At 45.0% G+C, this 21,004-nt stretch overlaps 1 protein-coding gene across 1 annotated transcript in view; it reads right to left on the bottom strand.

Moving 5' to 3' along the window:
* LOC117355788 (lecithin retinol acyltransferase-like) overlaps positions 1-18,950 on the bottom strand; it is a 43,931-nt gene extending 24,981 nt beyond the window's left edge. Inside the window, exon 1 of the mRNA XM_033935218.1 lies at positions 18,417-18,950. Coding sequence (XP_033791109.1) covers positions 18,417-18,950 — 534 coding nt within the window. The remainder of the gene's footprint in view (positions 1-18,416) is intronic.
* Positions 18,951-21,004: the final 2,054 nt, after the last annotated feature.

Raw genomic sequence — 21,004 nt, forward strand, 5'->3', positions numbered from 1 at the left:
AATAGAGGAAAACTAGGTCAAAAAGGGAAGAAGAAGAGGAAAAGAGAAAGAGAAATGAACCCCATAAGAGAATCTAAGTAAGAATGAGTCTGAAGAGGGAGAGTACAGAAGAGGACAGAAGACCCCCAGTAGATGCTAACAGTTCAATCACCAGCATTTTTTAATGCCTGGATATTCAAAGCCAGCCCATGTCCAGCACTGGCACTAAATATCTGGGATTATTTGATTGGCTATCTCTTATCTGGATAAGTGCAATAGTCAGCACTTACCTCCCCCCCCCCCATTTTACAAAAGCAAAGCGTGGTTTTTAGCGCCAGTCATGGCGGTAACTGCTCCGATGCTCATAGAATTCCTATGAGCGTAGGAACTGTTACTACTGTGGCTGGCGCTACAAAAACACACTATGCTTTTGCTGAAGTAAAACTAGATAAAATAGGGTGGAGTTTCATGTGTTCCAATTTATCTGGTTAATTTAGGCAGTTAGGTGCTGAATATTAGTACTTAACTGCATAAGTACAAATTCTGCTCCCCCAACCCAGACCACCAACAAAATAGCCAGTTTTCAGTTTAACTGATATTGACTCTCATAAAACACCAGGATCTAGAAGTAGCTGGAATCATTACAGTGGCAATCAATTAAGCCCTACTGTCAGAAGGTGGCCCTGCACAAGCGATTTAATTTGGGTAGGACCTAGAGAAAGACAAGGGGACAAATTTTTCCCTGTCCCTGTGGGAACTCATTTTCCCGTCCCATGGAGTTCTTTTCCTGTCCCTGCCCCATTCCCACAAGTTCCATCCTCATCTGCACAAGCCTCAAACACTTTAAAATCATAAGTGTTTGATGCTTGTGCGGTTAAGGCAGAGCTTACAGGAATGGGGCAGGGACAGCGAAAGTTAGTTAAATAACACTGAATAGCGACCCCCATGATTTTTTAAAATACACAGATAGCAAAGTTATATGTTCAGCAGCACCTGTGAATGTATGACTTTGTTTCAATGTCAGCACAGCAGGATTTTTGCTTTTTCATATATTTGTCCATTAAATTGTGTTGTTTTCATTTTATCCTTCTCACCTACAAATCTGAAAAAGAAGCTTATAAAAGTAACTGTATCTCTGACAATTCAATAAATAGCAATGCGGACTTTTTTATGATGGGAAAAATAAGAGATGCAAGTAACTAGGTTTCAGGATGATTAATTGAATTTAAAAACTTGGGGCTCCTTTTACTAAGCTGCGATAGCGGTTATAGTGCATGCTGAATTGCCCCGTGTGCTAGACCTTAACGCCAGCATTGAGCTGGTGTTTGTTCTAGCCGCGTAGCGCGGCTTTAGCGCGTGCTAAAATCCTGCAGCTTAGTGAAAGGAGTCCTTGGGGTTTTTTTTTTATATAGAACTAGCTGATGCCCCGGCGTTGCACGGGTATTAAATTATAGCAATAACACTGTAAATGGTTTCAAATAAAGATACTTTATAGTGGTGAATGAAATTATTTGTTTACAGCTTTATAAAAAGTACAATATTCAAATTATAATGTGAAATATTTGACAAAATGAATATAATACAACTAACACAAAACTTGATTATAAACAACATTTTTAGTTTCACCTCCAGGAGCAAGAACATATAAATTATTGGGTGAAGAGACCCCCAGAACATATCACCCCAGGTAGTGAGGGATCTGCATACCAAGTTTCGTTCAAATCGGTCAAGCCGTTTTTGATTTACTGTGAGAATGGCAGCTGTTTACATTTTTTCCATTGACATGAATGGGTGAAATCTGATTTTCTGTTTGTAGCTCCGCCCACGTGTGCAGGTGGGCCGCGAGACCCCCAGAACATATCACCCCAGGTAGTGAGAGATCTGCATACCAAGTTTCGTTCAAATCGGTCAAGCCGTTTTTGAATTACTGTGAGAATGGCAGCTTTTTACATTTTTTCCATTGACATGAATGGGTGAAATCTGATTTTCTGTTTGTAGCTCCGCCCACGTGTGCAGGTGGGCCGCGAGACCCCCAGAACATATCACCCCAGGTAGTGAGGGATCTGCATACCAAGTTTCGTTCAAATCGGTCAAGCCGTTTTTGATTTACTGTGAGAATGACAGCTGTTTACATTTTTTCCATTGACATGAATGGGTGAAATCTGATTTTCTGTTTGTAGCTCCGCCCACGTGTGCAGGTGGGCCGCGAGACCCCCAGAACATATCACCCCAGGTAGTGAGGGATCTGCATACCAATTTACGTTCAAAGCGGTCCCACAGCTTTTTCCATTTTTTCCATTGACTTGAATGGGTGAAATCTGATTTTCTGTTTGTAGCTCCGCCCATGTGTGCAGGTGGGCCGCGAGACCCCCAGAACATATCACCCCAGGTAGTGAGGAATCTGCATACCAAGTTTCGTTCAAATCGGTCAAGCCGTTTTTGCGTGATCGCGGCACATACACACATACACACACACATACATACACACATACATACCTCCGATTTTATATATAGAGACTAGCTGATGCCCCGGCGTTGCACGGGTATTTAATTATAGCAATAACACTGTAAATAGATTCAAATTAAGATACTTTATAGTGGTGAATGAAAATATTTTTTTACAGCTTTATAAAAAGTACAATATTCAAATTATAATGTGAAATATTTGACAAAATGAATACAATACAACTAACACAAAACTTGATTATAAACAACATTTTTAGTTTCGCCTCCAGGAGCAAGAACATATACATTCTTGGGTGAACCCACCCTTCCCATGTGTGCAGGTGGGCCGCGAGACCCCCAGAACATATCACCCCAGGTAGTGAGGGATCTGCATACCAATTTACGTTCAAAGCTGTCCCACAGCTTTTTACATTTTTTCCATTGACTTGAATGGGTGAAATCTGATTTTCTGTTTGTAGCTCCGCCCACGTGTGCAGTTGTCGGCGCGCGCCTTTGACTTTCGCGGGGTTGTCTATGAACCGATCCAGCAAGAGAGAAAGTAACCTCGCTGATCGCTATGAATGCTATACTCAAAATCACTTTGCATACAAAAATTTGCCAACTTTAAGTTATCTGCACTGACAGTTTAAAATGCAGGTTTGACATTGCTGTGATGCATGCATGGAGATGCCAACATCACCAATGATGCACTGGTCCATGTGTTCCCACTCCAGAGGGCTGCAAGGGAAGCAGCCCCTCTCCCAAATAGATTTTTAATGAAATAGAGTCTGTGAAAATTGGGCCTGCAGCCTCTCATCAGCACCTATTTTACTAAAGGTCTGATCCACCTGATTTCAAAACCTGGCTCTGCTTCTGCTGACTCCTCTAGTATACGTAAAACAACTTTATTATGTGAAGTTCGCAAAGAATGTTTATCACTTTACTTATTTGTTGCATGATCATTTTATAGACCTATCATAGGCCTATTTGTGGGGCATGTTTTATTATTGTACACCCAGCCATGTATTTGTTATGGAGAAGTTTACCGTATTTTTTGGACCATAAGACACACCCACCTGTAGAGGAGGAAAAATCAAGAAAAAAAAATTTAGTTCAGAATTTTTTTTCTTCTTGGTTTTACCTCCTCTACACGCAGATGCCTCTGGTGGTCTGGTGCTGGGAAGCCCACAGCCACCCACAGCCCGAAGCCGTCCAAAGCCCGAAGCCATCCACAGTCCCCCCCGGTACCTTTTTTAGTGGCAGTGGTCCAGTGCGGTCTCCTGGACAGCTGCCTGTCTTAGAAAAGCGACGCACAACGCAGGAGCACGACCTTTGCGCTTCCTGCCTGGTCTCACCGCTCTGTGATTGGCTGCAGTCAGTTACTGACTGCAGCCAATCACAGAGCGGCATGGGACCAGGCATTACTGTACATATAGGCAGTGAAGTCTTGGTTCCTGTTACACTTTTGTTATCGATTTTGACCTCTCTATTTTGTATATTTTGAGAGCATTCACCTCACTACCAATTATCTCTAAGCAGTAGCTTCCCCCATGTCTTTCTCAATAACAGACTATGGACTTTTCCTCCAGGAACTTGTCCAAACCTTTCTTAAAACTAGCTACTCTATCCGCTCTTACCACATCCTCTGGCAACACGTTCCAGAGCTTAACTATCCTCTGAGTGGAAAAATATTTCCTCCTATTGGTTTTAAAAGTATTTCCCTGTAACTTCATCGAGTATCCTCTAGTCTTTGTCATTTTTGATGGAGTGAAAAATTGATGCACTTGTAGCTGTTCTACTCCACTCAGGATTTTGTAATCTAGTAGTTACACCAGGGAAGCTCAGTTCAAATCCCAATGCTGTTCCTTCTGATTCTGGGCAAGTCACTTAACTCTCCGTTGCTTTAGATATACTGTAAACTTAAATTGTGAGCCCTCTGGGACAGGGAGATAGTGTGCTTGAATGTGACTCATTTTGAAGTACACTGAAAAAGGCTCAAGCTAAATCTAAATAGGCCAATGAGATCCACTGACCCCAGGTGTGGCTCCCTAACTCTTCTCTCAGTGCATACTTCTTCCTGCTTCTGACACTATCTCCGGATCAATTTCCTGTTCTACTTTCAGATCTGCGTGACTCAGTAAGTTATTCAGTGTAAAGACTCCCATGCTGCTCTTGTGAAATTGTGCCGTGAAGAAGTTCGGACATGTTGGAAGAAAATAGAATAGCTATCCTAGAGGTAGTGAATGTGGCAAAACTCTGAGAAAGGTTAGGGGCATGATTAAACTGGGGGGAGATCTAGCTTGGAGGGATTGGGGACAACATGATGGTGGATGACTGTGTGAAGAGGCTGGTGGGAGTTGAGAGTGATTCTGATTGGGGGAGACAGGACAGGCTGAGGAAGAAAGAGCCTGGAGAATCGCACTTCATTTAAATTGCATACATTGATCTGAGTGTGGTCTAAGCAGCTGGACTGGTTACATCATTGGAGAGGGGACCCTCCACCTTTGTTCCCTCTAAGCGGAGCACATGAGCAATTTGCTCATACATTCTAGAAGCATCACTCACAGATGCTACATGGTCATTCGCAAAAATATTTGCAATTTTTTTTTTTTTTTTTTTAATTCAATTTTCCCAAGGGAAAATTGTTATTTATTTATTAATTCATTCCATTTTCTATACCGTTCTCCCAGGGCAGCTCAGAACGGTTTACATGAATTTATTCAGGTATTCAAGCATTTTTCCCTGTCTATCCCGCTGAGCTCACAATCTGTCTAATGTACCTGGGGCAATGAGGTATCTGGCAACCTGCCCAGGATCACAAGGAACAGTGTGGGTTGCTCAAACAAATTTTTTTAGAACTTGTTGCTCAGGTGAGAAAAATTCATATGCACCTTTAGAGGGAGCATTGAACCCCCTCCCCCTTCCACTCAGCATCCAAGGCTCTGAGCATCATCTACTTTATCCAGCATTGGTCCTGGCTCTCATGTTGAAATCTTTTCTGCCACTATGGCCCCTGCTTCAAAAGTAGCAAAGATCATTGCCCTTGGCAAACCACCACAGATAGTGCAAGGCCTTACCCCCCTCCCTGGCTCTCAAGGCTCTATCCCATAATCCAGCATTTCCCCTTATTTTTCCTATACCATCCTCAAAGGTGTCCAGCATCTTCCTTTGCCTTTTCTGCTTGTATCACTAATCCCTCCCAGAGCCTCATTGGCCCTGATTCTATAAATGGTGCCTAACTTCTAGGCACTGAGGAGTGCAATTGTTAATTATCCGCTAGGCACCTTTTATAGAATTACGCCTAAGTGGTCTTAGGTGCCAGTAGATATTGAAACCTTAGGCGCACTCCCATTTATGCCAGGGTTTTCTTGGCCTAAATAAGTGTATCTAAGTCAAACCACACCCAAAATCCACCCCTTAGGCGCCTTAGATGCCAACTCGAAGTGGTAGGCACCTACCGAGTTCGACGCCTACCAGCTAATTATTATTTTTTAATGGCGTTTTTCAAATAACGGCGTCGATTAAGCCAAATTGAATAATTAAGTTAGGCACCTAGATCAGTTTGGCATGCTGATCTAGGACCTAACTCCAGCTTCCATTTATAGAATCTGGGCCATCATGTCCCCCCTCCAACCTCTCCACTCCCTCCCTCCAAGTCCAGCATCTCTCTTTCCTACTCACTGAATCACCCTGAGTCTGAACTTATGGCAGCCACAATAAAACTCGAAAGACACATTGCTCCTGCCTTCAGCACATGAATTTCCTGTATCTTTGGGGTCAGAAGACAGCATCACTTTCAGTATGCATGTGCTGGAGGCAGGTCCCGCTTATCTTTTCAGCTTTACTATGGCTGCTGCAAGTTTGGACATATAGTGCCAGTGGTGTAGTTAGGGTGAGCGGTGCCTGGAGAGGCGGCGTGCCTCCCCCACCCTCTTCCCCTTCCCCCCTTGCAGTACGCGTGCCCCTTCCCTTTCCCTGTACCTTTTTAACTTCCCTGGCATGAGCAGTATGCTCATGTCGGTGTCGGCTCGCCCTTTAACGTCACTTCCTAGGTACGGGTCCTGGAAGTGACGGCAGAAAGCGCTGATGCTGACACAAGCAGCAATCTCTCGCTGGGGAAGTAAAAAAGGTACAGGGGAAGGCAAGGGGTGCATGCATGCGGCAAGGAGAGGGGCAGAGAGGAGGAGGAGTGCCGCACCCTCACCAGAGAGCATCGATGCCGACACAGGGGAGAAAGACATGGGGGAAGCCACTGCTTGCCCTGGATCAGTGGTATGGAATATTGTTACTCCTTGGGTTTTGGCCAGGTACTAGTGACCTGGATTGGCCACCATGAGAATGGGCTACTGGGCTCGATGGACCACTGGTTTGAACCAGTATGGTTATTCTTATGTTCTTTCATGAGCCAAGTATAGGACAATTAAGCATTGTAACATCACTGATGAGGTTGGCAATGAGGCACTGAGGAATGAGGCATTATGACATCACAATCTCAGCTCTGGAATGTTGCTCTCATTAGGGTTCCAGATTCTTGCTATTCTTTGAGATGCTGGAATGTTGCTACTCCTTGGGTTTTGGCTAGGTACTAGTGACCTGGATTGGCTACCATAAGAACAGGCTACTGGGCTTGATGGACCATTGGTCTGACCCAGTAAGGCTATTCTTATGTTCTTATGACACGGACAGCAACTTCACGTTGGAAAGGTTAAAAAGGTACGGGGGAAGGCAAGGAGTACATATGTGTGGCAAGGATAGGAGCGGGGTGGGGGGGAAGACTGCGCCCAGGGCAGACTGCCCCCTCTGCACCCCCCTTACTATGCCACTGTGTGGTGCTTCAGTGGGTAAAAAAGTGAGATAGGGAGAGGGCAGCTACCCCTGAATATGGTAACACAAACCCAGCAATTATTCTAGCTGTTTTGGGGTTTTCTTTTTAACCATGCCAACTACTAGCCTACTGCAAATGGTCCAGGCAGGCAGGTACAGTTTGGGATACAGGCTCTCCTCCAGGACACTCTGTTGCTCTCTCCAAAATTGAGCCTAGCCCACCAAGTCCTAGGGCCAGCCCTGCAGCAGTGGCACTAAAGATATATATATAGTACAGTCATTGCATCCACACGATTTGCTCTCTGGATAATTTTTAAACCTACCCTCTCTCTGTCCTAAACACAACCTCATATTAATATGGATAGAAACATAGAAAAATGACGGCAGAAAAGGGCCATAGCTCATCTAGTCTGCCCACACCAAAGATCCCCTTCCCTAAATTTATTCTCCCAGATATCCTATATGTCATCGAGTCTGCCTATTCCGATGACTCTCCCCCCACTATTACCCTCTTAGAGATCCCACATGCGCATCCCATTTATTCTTAAAATCTGGCACGCTGCTGGCCTTGACAACCTGCACAGGAAGTCTATTCCAATGATCAACCACTCTTTCGGTGAAGAAATACTTCCTGAAGTCGCCATGAAATTTCCCGCCTATTTGTATTTTGGCCTCAATGTTTATATTTATTATTCATTTGATATCCTGCTAATGCAATAGGTCATAGCAGCTTACAATCTTAAATCACAAAGAAAGGAATGCCAAAAATGAAAAGTAAAAGTAAAGTAATACAATCAAGCAAGTAAAATAATCATACAATAAAACTAAGGCCATCTTTTACAAAGGTGCGCTAAGCGTTTTAGCGCAGCTTTAGTGTTCGCTAAATCAACGCATGCACTAACCGCTGCACGTTTTAGCATTTAGCGCATGCTAATATTTAGCGTGCACTAAAAAGCATAGCGCACCTTTGTAAAAGAGGGGGGTAAATGAAACCATAAAATAATTATTATAGAAATACCGCTAGCCATTTTAAGGCGCGCTAAATATTAGCGTGCGCTAAAGGCTAATGCGTCCATAGACTATAATGGACACGTTAGCATTTACCGTGCGCTAAAACGGCTAGCGCGCCTTAGTAAAAGGATCCTTATATATGTGGCTGCATTTTTATTCGCTCAACCCCAAAGAAACATTAAAAGCTTTCCTAAAAAAAAAAATGTGATTTAAACTTTGGAAAAGACTGCTTCGCTTGAATAAAAGAAGGAAGATTATTCCAAAAGAAAGGAGAAATAAAAAGATATGCTGACTGTCCATATGGGGACAAATATTCAGCCAATGGCAGTCAGCAATTTTTTTGGGGGGGGGGCCTCCACCAGCATTTTTTTTTTTTTGTATATAATATTTCTTTATTGAGTAAATCAGTACACACATAACATAACAGAGTAAAGGGACATCCATCAATCAAGAAAAAACCGCCCTACCGGGTATACAGAGAGCAAAGGTCATAAACACAACCAAGATCAGATGTCTCAGGAACAAGAGGTGCTCAATACAATTTTCCATGTAAAACCCTCGGAAACCCCCCCAGGACATATCGTAGCACCCCGATACTATAACATACATTAGAATACACCATAGAAAACCGGATCCAAACCACCCCCAACCCCCCCACCCACCCCTACTCCCAACCTGTGAAATATATATACGAAATACACAAAATAGACAAAAAAATAGACAAAATTCTAGAGGAAAACTAGACAAAATAGAGGAAAACTAGGTCAAAAAGGGAAGAAGAAGAGGAAAAGAGAAAGAGAAATGAACCCCATAAGAGAATCTAAGTAAGAATGAGTCTGAAGAGGGAGAGTACAGAAGAGGACAGAAGACCCCCAGTAGATGCTAACAGTTCAATCACCAGCATTTTTTAATGCCTGGATATTCAAAGCCAGCCCATGTCCAGCACTGGCACTAAATATCTGGGATTATTTGATTGGCTATCTCTTATCTGGATAAGTGCAATAGTCAGCACTTACCTCCCCCCCCCATTTTACAAAAGCAAAGCGTGGTTTTTAGCGCCAGTCATGGCGGTAACTGCTCCAATGCTCATAGAATTCCTATGAGCGTAGGAACTGTTACTACTGCGGCTGGCGCTACAAAAACACACTATGCTTTTGCTGAAGTAAAACTAGATAAAATAGGGTGGAGTTTCATGTGTTCCAATTTATCTGGTTAATTTAGGCAGTTAGGTGCTGAATATTAGTACTTAACTGCATAAGTACAAATTCTGCCCCCCCAACCCAGACCACCAACAAAATAGCCAGTTTTCAGTTTAACTGATATTGACTCTCATAAAACACCAGGATCTAGAAGTAGCTGGAATCATTACAGTGGCAATCAATTAAGCCCTACTGTCAGCAGGTGGCCCTGCACAAGCGATTTAATTTGGGTAGGACCTAGAGAAAGACAAGGGGACAAATTTTTCCCTGTCCCTGTGGGAACTCATTTTCCCGTCCCATGGAGTTCTTTTCCTGTCCCTGCCCCATTCCCACAAGTTCCATCCTCATCTGCACAAGCCTCAAACACTTTAAAATCATAAGTGTTTGAGGCTTGTGCGGTTAAGGCAGAGCTTACAGGAATGGGGCAGGGACAGCGAAAGTTAGTTAAATAACACTGAATAGCGACCCCCATGATTTTTTAAAATACACAGATAGCAAAGTTATATGTTCAGCAGCACCTGTGAATGTATGACTTTGTTTCAATGTCAGCACAGCAGGATTTTTGCTTTTTCATATATTTGCCCATTAAATTGTGTTGTTTTCATTTTATCCTTCTCACCTACAAATCTGAAAAAGAAGCTTATAAAAGTAACTGTATCTCTGACAATTCATTAAATAGCAATGCGGACTTTTTTATGATGGGAAAAATAAGAGATGCAAGTAACTAGGTTTCAGGATGATTAATTGAATTTAAAAACTTGGGGCTCCTTTTACTAAGCTGCGATAGCGGTTATAGTGCATGCTGAATTGCCCCGTGTGCTAGACCTTAACGCCAGCATTGAGCTGGTGTTTGTTCTAGCCGCGTAGCGCGGCTTTAGCGCGTGCTAAAATCCTGCAGCTTAGTGAAAGGAGTCCTTGGGGTTTTTTTTTTTATATAGAACTAGCTGATGCCCCGGCGTTGCACGGGTATTAAATTATAGCAATAACACTGTAAATGGATTCAAATAAAGATACTTTATAGTGGTGAATGAAATTATTTGTTTACAGCTTTATAAAAAGTACAATATTCAAATTATAATGTGAAATATTTGACAAAATGAATATAATACAACTAACACAAAACTTGATTATAAACAACATTTTTAGTTTCACCTCCAGGAGCAAGAACATATAAATTATTGGGTGAAGAGACCCCCAGAACATATCACCCCAGGTAGTGAGGGATCTGCATACCAAGTTTCGTTCAAATCGGTCAAGCCGTTTTTGATTTACTGTGAGAATGGCAGCTGTTTACATTTTTTCCATTGACATGAATGGGTGAAATCTGATTTTCTGTTTGTAGCTCCGCCCACGTGTGCAGGTGGGCCGCGAGACCCCCAGAACATATCACCCCAGGTAGTGAGAGATCTGCATACCAAGTTTCGTTCAAATCGGTCAAGCCGTTTTTGATTTACTGTGAGAATGACAGCTGTTTACATTTTTTTCCATTGACATGAATGGGTGAAATCTGATTTTCTGTTTGTAGCTCCGCCCACGTGTGCAGGTGGGCCGCGAGACCCCCAGAACATATCACCCCAGGTAGTGAGGGATCTGCATACCAATTTACGTTCAAAGCGGTCCCACAGCTTTTTACATTTTTTCCATTGACTTGAATGGGTGAAATCTGATTTTCTGTTTGTAGCTCCGCCCATGTGTGCAGGTGGGCCGCGAGACCCCCAGAACATATCACCCCAGGTAGTGAGGGATCTGCATACCAAGTTTCGTTCAAATCGGTCAAGCCGTTTTTGCGTGATCGCGGCACATACACACATACACACACACATACATACCTCCGATTTTATATATAGAGACTAGCTGATGCCCCGGCGTTGCACGGGTATTTAATTATAGCAATAACACTGTAAATAGATTCAAATTAAGATACTTTATAGTGGTGAATGAAAATATTTTTTTACAGCTTTATAAAAAGTACAATATTCAAATTATAATGTGAAATATTTGACAAAATGAATACAATACAACTAACACAAAACTTGATTATAAACAACATTTTTAGTTTCGCCTCCAGGAGCAAGAACATATACATTCTTGGGTGAACCCACCCTTCCCATGTGTGCAGGTGGGCCGCGAGACCCCCAAAACATATCACCCCAGGTAGTGAGGGATCTGCATACCAATTTACGTTCAAAGCTGTCCCACAGCTTTTTACATTTTTTCCATTGACTTGAATGGGTGAAATCTGATTTTCTGTTTGTAGCTCCGCCCACATGTGCAGGTGGGCCGCGAGACCCCCCAGAACATATCACTCCAGGTAGTAAGGGATCTGCATACCAATTTACGTTCAAAGCGGTCCCACAGCTTTTTACATTTTTTCCATTGACTTGAATGGGTGAAATCTGATTTTCTGTTTGTAGCTCCGCCTACGTGTGCAGGTGGGCCGCGAGACCCCCAGAACATATAACCCCAGGTAGTGAGGGATCTGCATACCAAGTTTCGTTCAAATCGGTCCCACAGCTTTTTACATTTTTTCCATTGACTTGAATGGGTGAAATCTGATTTTCTGTCTGTAGCTCCGCCCACGTGTGCATGAGGGCCGCGAGACCCCCAGAACATATCACCCCCGGTAGTGAGGGATCTGCATACCAATTTTCGTTCAAATCGGTCCCACAGCTTTTTACATTTTTTCCATTGACATGAATGGGTGAAATCTGATTTTCTGTTTGTAGCTCCGCCCATGTGTGCAGGTGGGCCGCGAGACCCCCAGAACATATCACCCCAGGTAGTGAGGGATCTGCATACCAATTTACGTTCAAAGCGGTCCCACAGCTTTTTACATTTTTTCCATTGACTTGAATGGGTGAAATCTGATTTTCTGTTTGTAGCTCCGCCTACGTGTGCAGGTGGGCCGCGAGACCCCCAGAACATATAACCCCAGGTAGTGAGGGATCTGCATACCAAGTTTCGTTCAAATCGGTCCCACAGCTTTTTACATTTTTTCCATTGACTTGAATGGGTGAAATCTGATTTTCTGTCTGTAGCTCCGCTCACGTGTGCATGAGGGCCGCGAGACCCCCAGAACATATCACCCCCGGTAGTGAGGGATCTGCATACCAATTTTCGTTCAAATCGGTCCCACAGCTTTTTACATTTTTTCCATTGACATGAATGGGTGAAATCTGATTTTCTGTTTGTAGCTCCGCCCATGTGTGCAGGTGGGCCGCGAGACCCCCAGAACATATCACCCCAGGTAGTGAGGGATCTGCATACCAATTTACGTTCAAAGCGGTCCCACAGCTTTTTACATTTTTTCCATTGACTTGAATGGGTGAAATCTGATTTTGTTTGTAGCTCCGCCCATGTGTGCAGGTGGGCCGCGAGACCCCTTGAACATATCACCCCAGGTAGTGAGGGATCTGCATACCAAGTTTCATTCAAATCGGTCCTACAGCTTTTTACATTTTTTCCATTGACTTGAATGGGTGAAATCTGATTTTCTGTTTGTAGCTCCGCCCACGTGTGCAGGTGGGCCGTGAGACACCCAGAACATATCACCCCAGGTAGTGAGGGATCTGCATACCAAGTTTCGTTCAAATCGGTCCCACAGCTTTTTACATTTTTCGAATTGATTTGAATGGGTGAAATCTGATTTTCTGTTTGTAGCTCTGCCCACGTGTGCAGGTGGGCCCTGAGACCCCCAGAACATATCACCCCCGGTAGTGAGGGATCTGCATACCAAGTTTCGTTCAAATCGGTCCCACAGCTTATTACATTTTTTCCATTGACTTGAATGGGTGAAATCTGATTTTCTGTTTGTAGCTCCGCCCACGTGTGCAGGTGGGCCGCGAGACCCCCAGAACATATCACCCCTGGTAGTGAGGGATCTGCATACCAATTTTTGTTCAAATCGGTCCCACAGCTTTTTACATTTTTTTCATTGACATAAATGGGTGAAATAAGATTTTATGTTTGTAAATCCGCCCACGTGTGCAGGTGGGCCGCGAGACCCCCAGAACATATCACCCCAGGTAGTGAGGGATCTGCATACCAAGTTTCGTTCAAATCGGTCAAGCCGTTTTTGAATTACTGTGAGAATGGCAGCTTTTTACATTTTTTCCATTGACATGAATGGGTGAAATCTGATTTTCTGTTTGTAGCTCCGCCCACGTGTGCAGGTGGGCCGCGAGACCCCCAGAACATATCACCCCAGGTAGTGAGGGATCTGCATACCAAGTTTCGTTCAAATCGGTCAAGCCGTTTTTGCGTGATCGCGGCACATACACACATACATACCTCCGATTTTATATATAGAGATTTTTTGGACCCCAGTTTGTTTACAAAAGTTGGATAGTTAAAAGTCTAATTAGATGCTGGCACTATCATCTTGATGTAGGGACACTGGATCACTTGTTATTCTACTGTCCGTTGATACTCAACTTTTGGAAATCAATTTGGGGTAAAATCAACAGGATATTGGAGGCTTCTATTCCACTGTCTTATGACATTGTATTATTTGGGACTTTATTGAAACCTAAGAGTCCAATTGATGCAAAAAAAACCCCCCACAAATAGACATTATTATGACGGGGTGGCCATGCAGTTAATAAAGAACATAAGAATTGCCGCTGCTCGGTCAGACCAGTGGTCTATCCTGCCCGGCAGTCTGCTCACGCGGCGGCCCCAAAGTCAAAGACCAGTGCTCTAAATGAGTCCAGCCTCACCTGCATATGTCCCAGTTTAGCAGGAACTTGTCCAGCTTAGTCTTGAAACTCTGGAGGGTGTTTTCCCATACAACAGACTCCGGAAGAGCGTTCCAGCTCTCCACCACTCTCTGTGTGAAGAACTTCCTTACGTTTGTACAGAATCTATCCCCTTTCAACTTTAGAGAGTGTCCTCTTGTTCTCTCTACCTTGAAGAGTGTGAACAGTCTGTCTTTATCTACTAAGTCTATTCCCTTCAGTATTTTGAAAGTTTCGATCATGTCTCCTCTCAATCTCCTCTTTTCAAGGGAGATGAGGCCCAGTTTCTCTAATCTCTCACTGTACGGCAACTCCTCCAGCCCCTTAACTATTTTAGTCGCTCTTCTCTGGACCCTTTCTTCATGTACAGTGACCAGTGCTGGACGCAGTACTCCATGTGAAGGCACACCATGGTCCAGTACAGTGGCATGATAACCTTCTCCAATCTGTTTGTGATCCCCTTCTTGATCATTCCTAGCATTCTGTTCACCCTTTTCACCACCGCAGCATATTGTGCAGACGGCTTCATTGACTTGTCGATCAGAACTCCCAAGTCTCTTTCCTGGGAGGTCTCTCCAAGTACCGCCCCGGACATCCTGTATTCGTGCTTGAGATTTTTGTTACCGACATGCATCACTTTGCACTTATCCACGTTGAACCTCATTTGCCATGTCAATGCCCATTTCTCGAGCTTGATTATGTCACTTTGTAGATCTTTACAAAATCCTTGTGTTTTCACTACTCTGAATAACTTCGTATCATCCGCAAATTTAATCACCTCACTCGTCGTACCAATGTCCAGATTGTTTATAAAGATGTTGAAGAGCATGGGTCCAAGCACCGAGCCCTGCAGCACCCTGCTGGTGACACTCTTCCAGTCCGAGTATTGTCCATTTACCCCCACTCTCTGTTTCCTATGCTCCACCAGTTTTTAATCCACATAAGTATTTCACCCTCGATTCCATGGTTTGCGATTTTACAAAGTACCGTATTTTCACGCATATAACGCGCGCGTTATACGTGTTTTTACAAACCGTGCATACCCTTGCGCGGTATACGCGTGAGCGCGTTGTACAAAATTTTTTTTACATAGTCCCCCCCCCGACGTCCGATTCACCCCCGCAGGACCGCTCGCACACACCCGCACCCACACCCCGAAGGACCGCCGACTCCCCGACACGATCGGGGCAAGAGGGAGCTCAAGCCCTCTTGCCCCAGCCAACCGCGGCACCCCCGACACGATCGGGGCAAGAGGGAGCTCAAGCCCTCTTGCCCCCCCGACTCCTCGACACGATCGGGCAAAAAGGAGCCCAAGCTCTCTTGCCCCGCCGATTCCCCAACTCCCCGACAATATCGGGCCAGGAGGGAGCCCAAGTTCTCCTGGCCCTGGCGACCCCCCCCCCCGCTAGTTGTTCAGGCCAGGAGGGAGCCCAAACCCTCCTGGCCACGGCGACCCCCTAACCCCACCCCGCACTACATTACGGGCAGGAGGGATCCCAGGCCCTCCTGCCCTCGACGCAAACCCCCTCCCCCCAACGACCGCCCCCCCAAGAACCTCCAACCGCCCCCCCAGCCGACCTGCGACCCCCCTGGCCGACCCCCCTTCCCCGTACCTTTCTGTAGTTGGCCGGACAGACGGGAGCCAAACCTGCCTGTCCGGCAGGCAGCCAACAACGGAATGAGGCCGGATTGGCCCATCCGTCCCAAAGCTCAGCCTACTGGTGGGGCCTAAGGCGCCTGGGCCAATCAGAATAGGCCCGGGAGCCTTAGGTCCCTCCTGGGGGCGGGGCCTGAGGCACATGGTCGGGTTGGGCCCATGTGCCTCATGCCCCGCCCCCAGGAGGGACCTAAGGCTCCCGGGCCTATTCTGATTGGCCCAGGCGCCTTAGGCCCCACCAGTAGGCTGAGCTTTGGGACGGATGGGCCAATCCGGCCTCATTCCGTTGTTGGCTGCCTGCCGGACAGGCGGGTTTGGCTCCCGTCTGTCCGGCCAACTACAGAAAGGTACGGGGAAGGGGGGTGGGGGTGTCGTGGGGGTCGGCCAGGGGGGGTCGCGGGTCGGCGGGGGGGCGGGTGGAAGTTCTTGGGGGGCGGTCGTTGGGGGGATGGGGGTTGCGTCGAGGGCAGGAGGGCCTGGGATCCCTCCTGCCCGTAATGTAGTGCGGGGTGGGGTTAGGGGGTCGCCGTGGCCAGGAGGGTTTGGGCTCCCTCCTGGCCCGAACAACTAGCGGGGGGGGGGGGGGTCACCAGGGCCAGGAGGACTTGGGCTCCCTCCTGGCCCGGGATTGTCGGGGAGTTGGGGGGTCGGCGGGGCAAGAGGGCTTGAGCTCCCTCTTGCCCCGATCGTGTCGGGGAGTCGGCGGGGCAAGAGGGGAAGCAGCAGGACACCGGTAGGAGCTTCTACATGATGGGGGGTCGGGAGGCTGTGGGGGTGCGAGCGGTCCTTCAGGGTGGGGTGCGTGTGAGCGGTCCTTCGGGGTGGGGGTGTGAGCGGTCCTGCGGGGGGGGGGGGATGAATCGGACGTGGGGGGGCATCAGGCTTTCAGGGTGGGAACAAGACTTCAAGGGGGAGAGGAGAGTCGGGGCGGGCGAAAGAAGAGTCTGGGTGGCCAGAGGAAAGTCGGGGCGGGCGACTGGAGAGTCGGGCAGCATGCGCGGTATACAAAAATTTCTGTACATTAATTTGTGTTTTCCGCGCACTATACCCGTGTGCGCGTTTTACACGGGTGTGCGTTATCTACGTGAAAATACGGTAGTCATTCATGTGGAACCTTGTCGAACACTTTCTGAAAATCCAGATATACAATGTCGACCTCGTGCAGCAAGTTTGTCAGGCAAGATCTGCCTTTGCTGAAATCGTGCTGGCTGGTCCTCATTAAACCATGTCCGTCAAGGTGATTAATGATGCGGTCCTCTAGCAGCGCCTCTACCATCTTTCCCGGTACCGAGGTCAGACTCTCTGGTCTGTAGTTTCCTGGATCTCCCCTCGAACCTTTTTTGAAGATCAGTGTAACATTCGCCACCTTCCAGTCGTCCAGAATTTTTCCTGATTTGATCGACAGTTTGGCTATCAGTTGAAGCGTTTTAGCTATAGTCCCTTTCAGTTCCTTGATGACCCACGGATGGATGCTATCCAGTCCCGGGAATTTATCACTCTTAAGCCTATCAATCTGCTTGCATACCTCTTCTAGACTGACCGTCAACCCTGTCCAATATGCTGTGTATATCCTCTTCAGTAAATACAGATGCAAAAAATTTGTTCAGTTTGTCTGCGATTTCTTAATCCTCCTTTAGCACTCCCTTTATTCCATGGCCATCCAACAGTCCCACCACTTCCTTCGCGGGTTGTTTCCCCTTAATTTATCGAAAGAACGGCTTGAAGTTTTTTGCCTCTTTGGCTATTTTTATCCTCGTAGTTTCTTTTGGCCCCTTTTACCGCCTTATGGTACCTGCGTTGATTTTGTTTGTGCTTATTCCAGTTTTTGAGAAATTGGAAGAACTGGGACAGATTGAACTTTACTTTTTGGTGGGAAACTCTGTCAATATTATAGATATGAAAGAATGAATGCTGAACAATTGAGACATAATAAAAAGTTTAAAGAAATTTGGGGTCCATTAGCGGCATTTGTTAAAACTGATTAATCGAATAAACCTTTAATTCCTAGTTGATTTCTACACACATCCAGAGAGGGAGGGAGTTAGGGGGGGGGGAATGTACTTTGTATTAATATTTGTTTGGCTATAGTGCTGTTTAACGTATCATTTGATTGTAAATTGTTTGCACTTTGTTTTGATCTGAAAATTAATAAAGATTTACAAAAAAAACCAAACTGGAGTAGCATTATTATTCTAATTATTGAAAATAATTTGCACATTTACATTCAACAAGCCCCCTGCAAAACTACTTTATTATCTGCCTGATAGTCTCCTTCAGACCTGCACATATTTGTAATCAACGCTATTATCTCCAGATTAAAAGAATCTGAGAAATGTCATTATTCAACCTGTTCTCCAGGGATAATGTTCCTTTAAAATAGCTATTAACAGCCAAACCAGAAGTATAAATACTCTTGCCTGTGTTCTAAAATTATTACAATAATATAATTTTAGATCTACAAATAATGTCCTCCAGACCTGTAAATGGTTATTTGGTAAACCTTAAAGTGGTCTTTGCAGCAATATATATCTATACTCGTATTATCTGGATTGTTCTTGGATTTACCTTGTCAGTCTGAAAGCTCACAGGAGTTCCATATCTGCAGTAAGTCACAAAATGCTCACAGTTGTTCCACAGGAGGCTGTACGGGATGGATCCCACTAGCTTCTCAGCCCTCTGGGCCACTTCTTCATTAGGAAGCAACTGATTCTTAAAACTGTGGTCCATGTGGTTTATTAAAATGCTTCCTCCATAGGCAAAATCCTCCACCGTGTCCACCCTGACCCTGGCCACTTTGGTCAGGACCCCAAGGATTAATCTTTTGTTTGTCACAACTTTCTGAATCAAAGATGTGTCATTAGACAGGACAGGAAGAATGTCTGGCATCATATGAGCCACCCTGTTGTCCCCTAGATAGATGCCAAAATGAATGAAGAGAGTGCGAGGGACCTGCAATAGGTCTCCCTTTCTAAGGCAAGACACATCGTAAGAGTTTGTAAGCTTGTTCCTCTCTGCATGCACACTAAAGAGTTTAAAATTGGCCAGGAGGAATATCTTTTTCAGAAAAAAAGTTACCACTTTTCCAATTGGGTTTTTCATCCTTCTCTCCTTGATGCTGAAGTTTGCTGCAGTTGCCACTCTAATGATTCCAGCTGCTTCTGGATCCTGGTGTTCCATCAGGGTTAATCCAGAGGAAAGGTAAAAGGTGATTGACTAGAAGGAATGTGGGTGTCTCTGAGAAGGAAATGCCAGGCTAAATGAATCACCTCTCTAAGGAATACACAAGTATCTTGCTGGACTAATGAAAGCGTATCTTTACAGTCTCTAAACTGGTAATACGTCTCTTTTCCCAGTAATGATACCTGTTACAGCATCCTTTTAAAGCAATGATGCAACCTGTCAGTAGAATGTCTTAGGGCAAGGGAGGACTGCTTTCAGTTCCCTCATATAACTAGAGTTGGGATGATCCTGCCACCGGTATTGTTTCTCCTCTTTTTTTTGTTACAGATTATGCTGGATAGTTGCTGAAGGGATGTTTGCACTCATGATTTCAGATGTATGCTATGTTATCAGTTCCAGTATTTATACCTGATTTACAAAAAGGGCTTCCATGGGCAGTGAATGGAATAAACCCCTTTAATAAATTATTGTCTCCTTTAAAAGGTGGCAAATGCATGTATTACATTCCCTTATTGAACAAAAAAAAATTGATAATGAATTCAGGAAATATTTGCATTCATCGTGATATGATTAAATGTTTGGATTATTCACAAATTAATAGCTTTCACTTCATAGACCTTAATTTAAAATCATCCCCACATGTAATTCGGGGCATTTATACATATAGAGCCCCTTTTACAAAGCCGCGATAGCAAATGCTCCGAAGCCCATTCAATTGCTATGGGCTTCGGTGCATTTGACGGGGGAGAATTGCTCAGGGGCCATGGTGCTTTGGGTTTACCAGAAAATCCTGTATGTTTGTCTGCTCAGCTCTGTATTAAGGACTCTTTACAAGTGCAGGAAAATTGTGTTAACTGTTTACCAGCCTGACCTTTTAGCTTTAAAGTCTGACCAAGCACAGCCTTGGTCTGACCTTACAGCAAGCTTCAGGTTTAAAATCTGGGTACTGCTCTAGTAAAAGTGGAGCTTGGATTTTAAATCTTGTGTTGTTTTCTGCTCTGCTAAAGTGAGGTTTTGAAAATTCTGTGTTCTGCTCAGGAGAAAGTGGTGCTTTGAGTTTACTAGAAAATCCTGTATCTTTGCCTGCTCAGCTCTGTAGTATAGGGAGCTTAAGAATTTGGCTTGCTATTGGTCCATTTGAAGTTGAATATAGGTTTGGTTTGCCATTGGATCATTTGAATAGTTGCCTTGAACCAGAGTCTAGCTAGGAAGGGTCATTTCCTGGGGTACTTTCATTACCTAGGACAAAGGCTTGGTGGGAGCAGATGTCATCAGTAACACGGCACACGGAACACTCGGGAGGGAAAAGAGATGGCCGCAAAGCAGCCTGATTAGATTTTTGCTGATGCTGCCATTTGCAAGGTATATCGGTCTTGCAGTCGGTGGCGTTCTAATGGGAGAGAGAGATGGCAGTGTCAGCAAGGGTTCGGCTGCGCAAGGGGGGAGATAGAAAGATGCTGCATGGGGTGGGATAAGAGGAAGGGAGGGACTGAGGACCAGCCAGCACGGTTTCAGCAAAGGCAGATCTTGCCTGACGAATTTGCTGCACTTCTTTGAGGGCTCGGTGCTTGGACGCATGCTCTTCAACATCTTTATAAACGATCTGGACATTGGTACGACGAGTGAGGTAATTAAGTTTGCGGACGATACAAAGTTATTCAGAGTAGTGAAGACACAGGGGGACTGCGAAAATCTACAAAGAGACATAATCAAGCTCGAGAAATGGGCAGCGACATGGCAAATGAGGTTCAACGTGGATAAGTGCAAAGTGATGCATGTCGGTAACAAAAATCTCATGCACGAAAATAGGATGTCTGGAGCGGTACTTGGAGAGACCTCCCAGGAAAGAGACTTGGGAGTTCTGATCGACAAGTCGATGAAGCCGTCTGTACAATGCGCTACGGCGGCAAAAAGGGCAAACAAAATGCTAGGAATGATAAAGAAGGGGATCACAAACAGATCAGAGAAGGTTA

The sequence above is a fragment of the Geotrypetes seraphini genome, chromosome 1 (genome assembly GCF_902459505.1).
Source record: "Geotrypetes seraphini chromosome 1, aGeoSer1.1, whole genome shotgun sequence".
NCBI lineage: Eukaryota > Metazoa > Chordata > Amphibia > Gymnophiona > Dermophiidae > Geotrypetes > Geotrypetes seraphini.